The 12,515-nt window shown below is 35.6% G+C and overlaps 1 protein-coding gene across 4 annotated transcripts in view; it reads right to left on the bottom strand.

The window, feature by feature from the left end:
• CPLANE1 (ciliogenesis and planar polarity effector complex subunit 1) overlaps positions 1–12,515 on the bottom strand; it is a 115,106-nt gene that overhangs the window by 62,169 nt on the left and 40,422 nt on the right. For all 4 annotated transcript variants that reach the window (XM_046672086.1, XM_046672089.1, XM_046672088.1 and 1 more), the window contains exons 25-26: positions 6,864–7,164; positions 4,088–5,006 (exon numbers count right to left, since the gene is read on the bottom strand). In XM_046672086.1, the coding sequence (XP_046528042.1) occupies positions 4,088–5,006; positions 6,864–7,164 (1,220 nt within the window). The remainder of the gene's footprint in view (positions 1–4,087; positions 5,007–6,863; positions 7,165–12,515) is intronic.

Raw genomic sequence — 12,515 nt, 5'->3', positions numbered from 1 at the left:
AAAATGTAGAGCTTTTGTATGTGCTCGAAGTTAAGCTATTATCAGCTTGAAATAGACTATTATAAATAAAACATGTCTAATGTAAACCTCATGGTAACCACAAAGCAAAAACATATAGTAGATACACAAAAGATAAAGGAATCTAAGCATATCACTATAGAAAGTTATCAAATCACAAAAGAAGAGAGCAAGAGAGGAAGAAGAGAACAAAGGAATTGTAAAATAACCAGAAAACAATTAACAAAATGGCAATATTAAGTCCATACCTATTGACAATTAATGCAAAGGTAAATGGACTAAATTCTCCAATCAAAATACAGGGAGTGGTTGAATAGAGAGAAATAAAACCAAGACCTAACTATAGGCTGCCAACAAGAGACTCACTCCAGCTTTAAGGACACATACAGACTGAAAGTGAAGGGATGGAAAAATATTCCAAGTAAATGGAAGTCAAAGGAAAATGGGTAGCTAAAGCTATATTAGACAAAACAGAGTTTAAGCAAAAGACTGTAATAAGAAACAAAGAAGGTCATTACATAATGATAAAGGAGTAAATTCATCAAGAAGATATAAGATGAGTAAATGTTTACACAGTCAACAAAGAAGCACCTAAATATTTAAAGTAAATATTAACAGAAATGAAATAGACAGCAACACAATAACAGTAGAGAAATAGACAGCAATCTCACTACTTTTTTTTTTTTTTTTAAAGATTTTACTTTTCCTTTTTCTCCCAAAGCCCCCCAGTACACAGTTGTGCCTTTTTAGTTGTGGGTCCTTCTAGTTGTGGCATGTGGGATGCCACCTCAGCGTGGCCTGATGAGCAGTGCCATGTCCACGCCCAGGATTCGAACTGGCAAAACCCTGGGCCACCGAAGCAGAGCACGTGAACTTAACCACTCGGCCATAGGGCCGGCCCCAATCTCACTACTTTTATTCAACATAGTACTGGAAGTCCTAGCCAGAGCAATTAGACAAGAAAAAGAAATAAAAGGCAACCAAATCAGAAAGGAAGAAGTAAAACTGTGTCTATTTGCAGGCAACATATTTTATGTAGAAAACCCTAAAGACTCTACCAAAAAATGGTTAGAATAAACAAATTCAATAAAGTTGCAGGATATAACATCAATACATAAAAATCAGTTGCATTTCTATACGCTAACAATGAATCATGAGAAAGAGAAATTAAGAAAACAATCCCATTTACAACCGCATCAAAAAGAATAAAATACCTAAGAATAAATTTAACCAAGGAGGTGAAAGACCTGACACTGAAAACTTGAAGATATTGATGAAAAGACTTGAAGAAGACACAAATAAATGCAAAGATATTCTGGGCTCATGGATTGGAAGAATTAATATTGTTAAAATGCTCATACTACCCAAAGCAATTTACAGATCCAATGCAATTTCTACAAAATTTCAATGGCATTTTTCACAGAAGTACAAGAAACATCCTAAAATTTCTATGGATCCACAAAAGACTCTGAATAGCAAAAGTAATTTTTGAGAAATTTGAGAAAGAACAAAGCTAGAGGCATCAGAATTTCTGATTTCCAATGACATTACAAAGCTATAGTAATCAAACTATATGGTGTTGGCATAAAAATAGAAATACAGATCAATGAAATAGAATAGAGAGCCCAGAAGTAAATCCTTGCATACAAAGTCAATTAAATTTTTGACAAAAGAGCCAAGAATATTCAATGGAGAAAGGATAGTCTCTTCAATGAATGATGCTGGGAAAACCGGACAGCCACACCCAAAAGAATGAAACTAGACCACTATCTTACAACATTCACAAAAATTAACTCAAAATGGATTAAAGACTTGAGTATAATAAGACCTGAAACCACAAAACTCCTGAAAGAAAACATAGGTGGTAAGCTCCTTGACATTGGTATTGGTGGTGATTTTTTGGATTTGACACCAAAAGCAAAGACAACAAAAACAAAAATAAACAAGTGGGGCTACTTAAACTAAAAAGCCTCTACACAGTAAAGGAAACCATCAACAAAATGAAAAGGCAGCCTACCAAATAGGAGAAAATATTTGCAAATCATACATCTGATAAGTACTAAAACTCAATAGCAAAAAACAACCCAGTTAAAAAATGGGCAGAGGATCTGAATGTACATTTTTCCAAAGACGACATACACATGACCAACAGGTACACGAAAAGGTGCTCAACAACACTAACCATCAGGGAAATGCAAATCAAAACCACAATGAAATTATCACCACACACCTGTTAGAATGGCTGTTATCAAAAAGACAAGAGATAACAAATGCTGGGGAGGACAAGGAGAGAAGGGAACCCTTGTACACTATTGGTAGGAATGTGAACCAGTACAGCCACTATGGAAAACAGTACAGAGGTTCCTCAAGAAATTAAAAATAGAACTACCATATGATCCTAAAATCCAATTTTTTTTTTTTTTTTTACAGATTTTATTTTTTTCCTTTTTCTCCCCAAAGCCCCCTGGTACATAGTTGTATATTCTTCATTGTGGGTCCTTCTAGTTGTGGTATATGGGATGCTGCCTCAGCGTGGTTTGATGAGCAGTGCCATGTCAGTGCCCACGATTTGAACCAACAAAACACTGGGCTGCCTGCAGCGGAGCACGTGAACTTAACCACTCGGCCACGGGGCCAGCCCCCTAAAATCCAATTTTTGAGTATATATCCAAAGGAAATGAAAGCATTATCTCCAAGAGGCATCTAAACCCCCATGTTCGTTGCAGCATTAGTCACTGTTGCCAAGGTATGGAAACTTCAACAGATGAATAGATCAAGAAAATGTGGTATATATAAATACACAACGGAATATTACTCAGCCTTAAAAAAAGAAGAAAATCCTGTCATTTGCAACAGCATGGATAAACCTGGAAGGCATTATGCTAAGGCATTATGGAATAAACCAGACAGAGAAAGACAAATACTGCATGGTATCACTTATATGTGGGATGTTTAAAAAGAAAAACAGTTGAACTCAGAAACAGAGTAGAAGAGTGATTGCCAGGGGCCTAAGGGGTGGAGGAAATAGGGAAAAGTTGGTAAAAGGGTAAAAATTTTCAGTTATAAGGTGAGTAAGATCTGAGGATCTAATGTTTAACATGGTAACTACAGTTGATAACACTGTATTGTATAACTGAAATTTACTAAGACAGAAGAATTTAAATGTTCTCATCAAAACAAAAAAAAGTAAATATGTGAGGTGTTGGATATGTTAATTAACTCGATGAGGGGAAAACTTTTGCTATGTATATGCATATCAAATCGTCACGCTGTATAAATATCTCACAATTTTACTTGTCAACTACGCCTCAATAAAGCTGAGAAACAGAACAAATTTAGATACTATTGGAATTCTCTAAATATTAAAAAAAAAGTCCATGTCCCACCTACTTTACCACACCTATTAATAAAATAAATTTATTTTCCAAGAAATTCGTCTCCATCTTTTTATTTTCTTAAGTGCAATAGCAACCACTCAATCAAAAGATATTTATGCAAAACACACGTGCTATCGAAAACAAGTTAAAACAGCAGCCTGCTACTTGCCATTGGCTAGAGAAAAGAAAAAACAGCTAATAAGCACTAACTCCTCTACCAATACCCATTTGCCTTTCTAGGTTTGATTCTCCAACCTCATCTGGCCAGAGTATAAGAAAGATTATCTCCCAATACATATGATGAGACACCAGTAATAAACACTAGATAGCTGCCTAGTGCTTCATCTGAATCACAACCTGAAACTTAAAAGAAAAATTATATAAATGTAATACCACTTGCAATATCACTTAAAATTATCTTCTTCCTCCTTCTTTTTCTTTTTTTATAAACACATAAAACCTCAATACCTACAGCCTCTATGAAAGCACTTTTACCCTGATTTTTCTTCCTAATTATTTTTAAGAATAAAAGGAACTACTGGAAGAAAAAAAATTAGGCGAGAGAGACTATAATCAACATTGTCATTAATTTTGTTACTTAGTGATTCTTTAATAGATGGGGAAATATAAATATAGTTTTAATCTAAAATGAGAATTCTCATTTGTATGTAATACACAATTCAAGTTCTTACCTTAATAATGGCATTTTCTGCCTTATATGCAGCAAAATAGGGTTGTTCCAAAAGCCACAATGATGTGAGAATGGCAGCTGCAGAGGTCTTCACCCGAATGATGGGACTGTACTCACAGGATGATTCAGCGAGACCAGGGTCACAGAGAAGCCTTCTATCAGACCATCTTATCATCCACTCCAGCAACCTTCTTATACTGCCAAACATGTTATTTAGTGCCAGAGGAAGATCTTCTTGAGGGTTAATATCATCGCATTGAATTGCTTTGAAACTACATCTTCCAGTTTTAACGGACTTGGGAGTCCAAAAAATATGGTTCGGCAATCTCTGGATTAACGGTTTCTCTGGATTGTCATCTTGGATTCTGTAAATTGACTTTTGTTTTAAACCAAATAATCCACTCTTCTCTGCGCTTTTATTGACTTCATTCAAAGGGTTCTCTAAGAAAGGGTTCATCCCTTGATTAACCAGTACTGAAGTTGAAGGTGCCTGGTTTTCCGATTTTTCAGACTCATGTGACTCAGGAGCAACAACAAAGCAAGAGCCAGCTCTAAACACATTCTGGCTTTTGGTTTTGCCCTGACGTCGTTTTAATGTTGTATGGACATCAAAAAGTAAAGAATTAAGTTCATGTTCTCTAAGATGTCCAGAAAAACTGGTTAGAAATGGAATGCCAGGATCCTTGGAACCAAGTAGGTCTCTTTCAAGAACATAACTCAAGAAGAGATCAAGGAATTTAATATATTCATCATCATCACGTTCAAATTCCCAAACACCTATTACAGGAAGTACATTTTGTGATAACTTTGCATGATCTTCTTCAGGGCTTTCTTTCTGATTACATATTTTCTTTTTTTCATTGGGCTTACCAATAGATGTTAATTCCATGTGACTTGGGGCATTTCTACAGCAAAGAGAACTGAAAAAGACAAAATTAAAGATCATTTAATCACTAAAACTGATTTTAGGATTGACAATAAAAATCCTCTCTACTAATTAAGTCGTGTCTTTTTTTTTAATGCCTCAATTACCTGTCTTTCAAATGAAGGGGCTGGACTAAATGATCTTTAAGTGTTCACTAGAGCTGAACATTCTGAGTCTAAAAAATACAACACATTAATATCAAAAGGGGAAATTTGGGGCCGGCCCTGTGGCTGAGTGGTTAAGTTCTTGCACTCTGCTCCAGCGGCCCAGGGTTTCACTGGTTCGAATCCTGGGCATGGACACAGCACTGCTCATCAGGCCATGCTGAGGCAGCGTCCCACATACCACAACTAGAGGGACTCACACCTAGAAATACATAACTCTGTACTGGGGGACTTTGGGAGAAAAAGGAAAAATAAAATCTAAAAAAAAAAAGGGAAAATTTGTGTTAAAAGAAATTAAAATGTGTACAGAGGGGCCGGCCCAGTGGTGTAGTGGTTAAATTCATGTGCTTTGCTTTGGCGGCCTGGAGTTCAGGGGTTTGGATCCCGGGCACAGACCTACACACTGTTCATCAAGCCATGCAGAGGTGGTGTCCCTCATACAAAATCGAAGAAGATGGGCACAGATGTTAGCTCAGTGACATCTTCCTCAAGCAAAAAGAGGAAGACTGGCAACAGATGTTAGTTCAGGGGCAATCTTCCTCAAAAAAAAAAAAATTAAATAAGAAACAAAATTAAAATAAAATGTGTTCACAGAAATTTCACTATAAAAAAAGAGTGTTTTTTCTGGGAAAAATAAAAGGTCCTCTAAAAGGTCAGAATTTAGGAGTACAAAGTCAATAAAAATCACAAGCCACCAACACACATCTTAGTTTACAGTTTCTTGGTTTCCTCTTGCATCTGTGCTTTTCGGCTCCCCCTGTATGATGTACAGCAAGCAGGACTACCCTCAGGATTCTTTACCACACAAAAGTTGGGAATTTTTTCTAAACACTTTCTGCTGCTATTAAACCTGTTGGGCAGGCACCATAACTGCCAACCATAATTACTTTTAAGTTTGTCTCCTTCCAACAAAGTCCTTAGGGCAGAACACAGATCCCTAGTTCTCTCAGTAAGAAAAATACAAGGTTCCTTTTAAGCACCTGGGCTTAAGTAACGAGCCTCTGCTTATTAAACACACAACAAGCAGCCTTCTGCGCATTCCTGTACTAACACTGAAGTCATCAGGTGGAACAAGCATCTCATTTGTAACACTATGAGATATGGTTTAAGCAGATGTTTGGATTAGAAAGGACTATTTCACTTAAGCCAGATTACGGTCGATTACATAGCTTTTCAGTCATGAGTAGGATAAACTGCCTTGCAGATACTGGAATTATAAAAAATCAGCTTAAAGTAATAGGTGTTTAAATGATAAGCAAGAATTTCTCAACAATTTATGGACAACTTTCAAAGATGAATGTGCAATTTCCTTCCCTAGAAAGCCTTAAAAATAATACAGCTCACCCAATAACCCTCAAGTATTTAAGTCTAAAGATTACTGAAAAAAAAATAGAAGTCCTCCACTAAAAGTCCTCCAGTGAACTCTAGAATTTTATCTACTCATTTGATTTTACACTTTCAGGTGGCAAAATTACTTCATATTTCAATACTTAAAACTGATTTTCAAATGTACAGTCTCATCTTATACTCCTAACATCCTTCTGAGTAGCGAGGGTACCACTAACCATTCATATTGTTAATTGTACAATCAGTGAGGGTGCTGAGACTAGAAATCAGCTTATCGGTTGCATGAAAATATTTTTTTCCAAAGGAAGTGAATGCTTACTATTAACAGATCCCAACTGTACCTTTGATACAAACGTATCCTGCTTTTCTCTTCAACCAACAAGGCCTCAGAGAAGGTATCTGCTGTATCTGCATCACTGTGGACCAGAGAATTCCCCAGTTCCGTGAGTGTGCTCCTGCTCAAACTGGTCCCCAGGGAAAACCTGTCAAAACCTGAAACCTCAGCTGGTTTTTCTTCTTCAGCTGGTTCCCATATATTCATCTCAAAAGAACCTATATTTCTCTGCACACGTTTTAGGGCTTTCATCCTCACTTTATGGATAGAGTGCATGATAACAGACATCATTTCCTCAGTTTGGGGGCCTAGAAAGAAAAGAACAAAAGGTCTTACACTTCATTAAAATGTTTCGACTCAAGACATAGGGGACCCAATTCTGGTCCCTCCCGGGAACACGAAATCTAACTTATGACAGGCTTATTTCCACAATCTTACAGATCACGCTTTCTTCAGTATTCATTAGAAGGCAATGGTCCATATTTTAAGGCAGAACTGCAGGGGCTAGAGAAGGTCCCTTAAAGAACAATAAAAGGGACAGAACCCAGACTCTATAAAACAGTGTGCATGGGAAAACAAAAAATTAAGAAGTCATTTAACTATTTAAGAAATCAGAAGGACAATTATAAAAAGAAAGACTAATATTTTTTTCCATTCCCACAGAGTGGTGAATAAGAGAACATGAGTAAAATTTTAGGCAAAGAAACAAAAATACCTTTCAAATTTCAAGCAATAAGAAACAATATCATGGCAAGTTTTTCAAGGCTGCCTTTGGAAAAATTTTAAACATTATTAATACATAAACAGGACGTTTCAGAGGATGTCAAAAAAGTCTTAAGAAAAATATAAATCACAATATAAGTATAATACAAGTATATTAATATATATATTAATGCAATAATGTGCAATCATAGGACACAACTAGACTTAAATACTAGATTATAGTCCTAAAAAAGAGGGTAATTTAAAGTCTTTAAAAATTTCCACAACATTGTGAATGTACTTAATATCATTAAACTGTACACTTAAAAATGACAAATTTTATTTTATGCTTATTTTACCATAATAAAAAGAAAACTTCCACAAGTTCCACAAGGTGATCTCAAATGTACAGGATAAAATTAAAAGCATAAATAACCATAGAGGGAGAGGAAGAAAACTAGTTTTTAACAAAATACCTGAATTATTCAAGGCACTATATGGTTATTTTATATATTTTATCTTATTAAATTCTTTCAATGCACATTCATAAAGCAGGTAATTTCTTTTATTTTATTGCAGTAACATTGGATTATAACATTATATAGCTTTCAGATGTACATCATAATATATTTCGAATTCTGTGTAGATTACATCATGTTCACCACCCAAAATCTAATTATACTCCATCCCCTCACATGTGAGCCTAATCACCCCTTTTGCCCTTTCCCCTCCCCACTTCCCATATTAGGTAACCACCAATTGTTTGTCATTGTTTTTATCTTCTACTTCCAAGCGAGATCATATGGTATTTTACTTTCTCCTTCTGAATTATTTCACTTAGCATAATACCCTCAAGGTCCATCCATGTTGTCACAAATGGCTGGATTTCATCATTTCTTACGGCTGAGTAGTATTCCATTGTGTATATATACCACATCTTCTTTATCCATTCGTCCCTTGATGGGCACCTAGGTTGTTTCCAAGTCTTGGCTATTGTGAACGATGCTGCAATGAACATAGGGGTACAAGTATCTTTATGCTTTTGTGTTTTCAAGTTCTTTGGATAAATACCCAGCAGTGGGATAGCTGGATCATATGGTAGATCTATTCTTAATCTTCTGATGATAGTCCATACTGCTTTCCATAGTGGGTGCACCAGTTTGCACTCCCACTAGCAGTGCAAACTGCTTCTCCAACACTTGTTTCCTGTCTTGTTAATTATAGCCATTCTGACCGGAGTGAGGTGATACCTCATTGTAGTTTTGATTTGCATTTCCCTGATAGCTAATGACGTTGAGCGTCTTTTCATATGCCTGTTGGCCATCCATATATCTTCTTTGGTCTTTTGCCCATTTTTTAATTGAGTTGTTGGTTTTTCTGTTGTTGAGATGTATGAGTTCTTTGTATATTTTGGACCCCTTATCTGATATGTGGTTTGCAAATATCTTCTCCCAATTGTTAGGTTGTCTTTTCATTTTGTTGATGATTTCCTTTGCGGTACAGAAACTTTTTAGTTTGATGTAGACCCATTTGTTTATTTTTTTTTTGTTTCCCTTGCCTGGTCAGACATGGGACTTGAAAACATGCTGCTAAAACCGATGTCAAAGAGCGTACTGTCTATGTTTTCTTCTAGAAGTTTCATGGTTTTGGGTCTTACATTCAAGTCTTTAATCCATTTTGAGTTGATTTTTGTGCACGGAATAAGGTAATGGTTTACTTTCATTCTTTTGCATGTGGCTGTCAAATTTTCCCAACACCATTTATTGAAGAGACTCTCCTTTCTCCATCGTATGCTCTTGGCTCCCTTGTCAAATATTAGCTGTCCATAGATGTGTGGCTTTAATTCTGGGTTCTTGATTCTGTTCCATTGATCTCTGTGTCTGTTTTTGTGCCGGTACCATGCTGTTTTGGTTACTATGGCTTTGTAGTATATTTTGAAATCAGGGAGTGTGATACCTCCAGCTTTGTTCTTTTTTTCTCAGGAATCCTTTGGCCATTCGGGGTCTTTTGTTGTTCCATATAAATTTTAGGATTCTTTGTTCTATATCTGTGAAAAATGTTGTTGGAACTTTGATAGGGATTGCGTTGAATCTGTAGATTGCTTTAGGGAGTATGGACATTTTAACGATGTTAATTCTTCCAATCCAAGAGCATGGAATATCTTTCCATTTCTTTGTGTCTTCTTTGATTTCTTTCAACAATGTTTTATAGTTTTTGGCGTACAGACCTTCCACCTCTTCGGTAAAGTTTATTCCTAGGTATTTTATTCTTTTTGTTGCAGTTGTAAATGGGATTGTATTCTTAATTTCTCTTTCTGCTACTTCATTGTTAGCATGTAGAAACGCAACTTATTTTTATATGTTGATTTTGTATCCTGTGACTTGACTGTATTCATTTATTATTTCTAAAAGTTTTTTAGTGGATTCTTTAGGGTTTTCTATATATAAAATCATGTCATCTGCAAAGAGTGACAGTTTCACTTCTTTTCCAATATGGATCCCTTTTATTTCTTTTTCTTGCCTGACTGCTCTGGCTAGGACTTCCAATACTATGTTAAATAAGAGTGGTGACAGTGGGCATCCTTGTCTGGTTCCTGTTAGAGGGATAGCTTTCAGTTTTTCCCCATTGAGAATGGTATTTGCTGTGGGTTTGTCATATATGGCCTTTATTATGTTGAGGTATTTTCCTTCTATACCCATTTTATTTAGAGTTTTTATCATACATGCATGCTGTATCTTGTCAAATGCTTTCTCTGCATCTATTGAGATGATCATGTGATTTTTATTCTTCATTTTGTTAATGTGGTGTATCACGTTGATAGATTTGTGGATGTTGACCCATCACTGCATCCCTGGAATGAAACCCACTTGATCATGATGTATGATCTTTTTAATGTATTGTTGTATTCGATTTGCTAGTATTTTGTTGAGGATTTTTGCATCAATGTTCATCAGTGATATTGGCCTGTAATTTTCTTTTTTTGTGTTGTCCTGGTCTAGTTTGGTATCAGGATAATGTAGAATGAGTTAGGAAGCCTCCTCTCCTCTTCGATTTTTTTGGAAGAGTTTGAGAAGGATAGGTATTAAGTCTTCTTTGAATGTTTGGTAGAATTCACCAGGGAAGCTATCTGGTCCTGGACTTTTATTTTGGGGAGGTTTTTGATTGCTGTTTCGATCTCCTTACTGGTGATTGGTCTATTCAAATTCTCTACTTCTTCTTGGTCCAGTTTTGGAAGGTTGTATGTTTCTAAGAATTTATCCATTTCTTCTAGATTATCCAATTTGTTGGCATACTTTTTCATAGTATTCTCTTATTATCTTTTGTATTTCTGAGGTGTCCATTGTAATCTCTCCTCTTCCATTTCTGATTTTATTTATTTGAGACTCCTCTCTTTTTTTCTTGGTGAGTCTAGCTAAGGGCTTGTCAATTTTGTTTATCTTTTCAAAGAACCAGCTCTTGGTTTCATTAATTTTTTCTATTGTTTTTTTAGTCTCTATTTTGTTTATTTCTGCTCTGATTTTTATTATTTCCTTCCTTCTGCTGATTTTGGGATTTGTTTGTTCTTCTTTTCCCAGTACCCTTGATGCGCTGTTAGATTGTTTATTTGGGATTTTTCTTCTTTGTTGAGGTAGGCCTGAATTGCTATAAACTTCCCTCTTAGAACTGCTTTTGCTGTATCCCATAGATTTTGGCATGTCGTATTTTCATTTTCATTGGTCTCCAGGAATTTTCTGATTTCTCCTTTGGTTTCTTCATTGACCGAATTGTTGTTCAGTAGCATTTTGGTTAATCTCCACATTTTTGTGGCTTTTCTGGTTTTCTTCCTATAGTTGATTTCTAGTTTCAAACCTTTGGGGTCAGAAATGATGCATGGTATTATTTTGATCTTCTTAAATTTACTGAGACTTGTTTTGTGGCCTAATATGTGATCAGTCCTGGAGAACGTTCCATAGGCATTTGAAAAGAATGTGTATTCTGTGGTTTTTGGATAGAATGTTCTACATATACCCACTAAGTCCATCTGGTCAAATGCATTGTTTAAGGCCAGTGTTTCCTTATTGATCTTCTGTTTGGATGATCTATTCAGTGGTATAAGTGGAGAGATAAAGTCACCTAATATTAGTTGTGTTACTGTCTATTTCTCCTTTTATGTAGTTAATAACTGTTTTATATATTTAGGTGCTCCTATGTTGGGTGCATAGATATTTACAAGCGTTATATCTTCTTGTTGGATTGTTCCCTTTATCATTATGTAGTGCCCTTCTTGGCCTCTCGTTATAGTTTTTGTTTTAAAGTCTATTTTGTCTGATATAAGTATTGCTACCCCCGCTTTCTTTTCTTTGCCATTTGCATGGAATATCTTTTTACAACCTTTCACTTTCAGTTTATGAGTGTCTTTAAGTCTGAAGTTTGTCTCTTGTATGCAGCATATATATGGGCCTTGTTTTTTTATCTAATTGGCCACCCTATGCCTTTTGATCGGAGCATTTAGTCCACTGACATTTAAAGTAGCTATTGATAAATATGTACTTATTGCCATTTTGTTACTTCTTTTTTTTTTCTGGGTGTTTTACTAGTTCGTCTCTGTTCCTTTCTTTTTCTCTTGCTCTCTTCCCTTGTGGTTTGATGGCTTTCTTTAGTAACATGTTTGATTTCTTTTGTCTTACTTATTTGCTTATTTATTATAGGTTTCTGATTTATGATTACCATGAGGAACCTATATTATATTCTATGTATATAACAGTCTATATAGAGTTGATAGACTCTTTAGCTTAACCTCTTTCTAAAAACTCTACTTTTAATATACTCATCTTCCCAACAAGGAAATGATGCTCAGAGAGACTAAGCAACTTGTGTATGGCTGCATAGTTAGTAAGTGACAGAGCTATGACATGAAGTCAGCTCTGTCTGGTTCCAAAGCAACCGAATTAGTGCTTCTGTAATGAGGAAGTGCTTC

The sequence above is a fragment of the Equus quagga genome, chromosome 9 (assembly GCF_021613505.1).
Source record: "Equus quagga isolate Etosha38 chromosome 9, UCLA_HA_Equagga_1.0, whole genome shotgun sequence".
Taxonomy (NCBI): Eukaryota; Metazoa; Chordata; class Mammalia; order Perissodactyla; family Equidae; genus Equus; species Equus quagga.
This window is presented reverse-complemented; position numbering and strand designations above follow the sequence as displayed.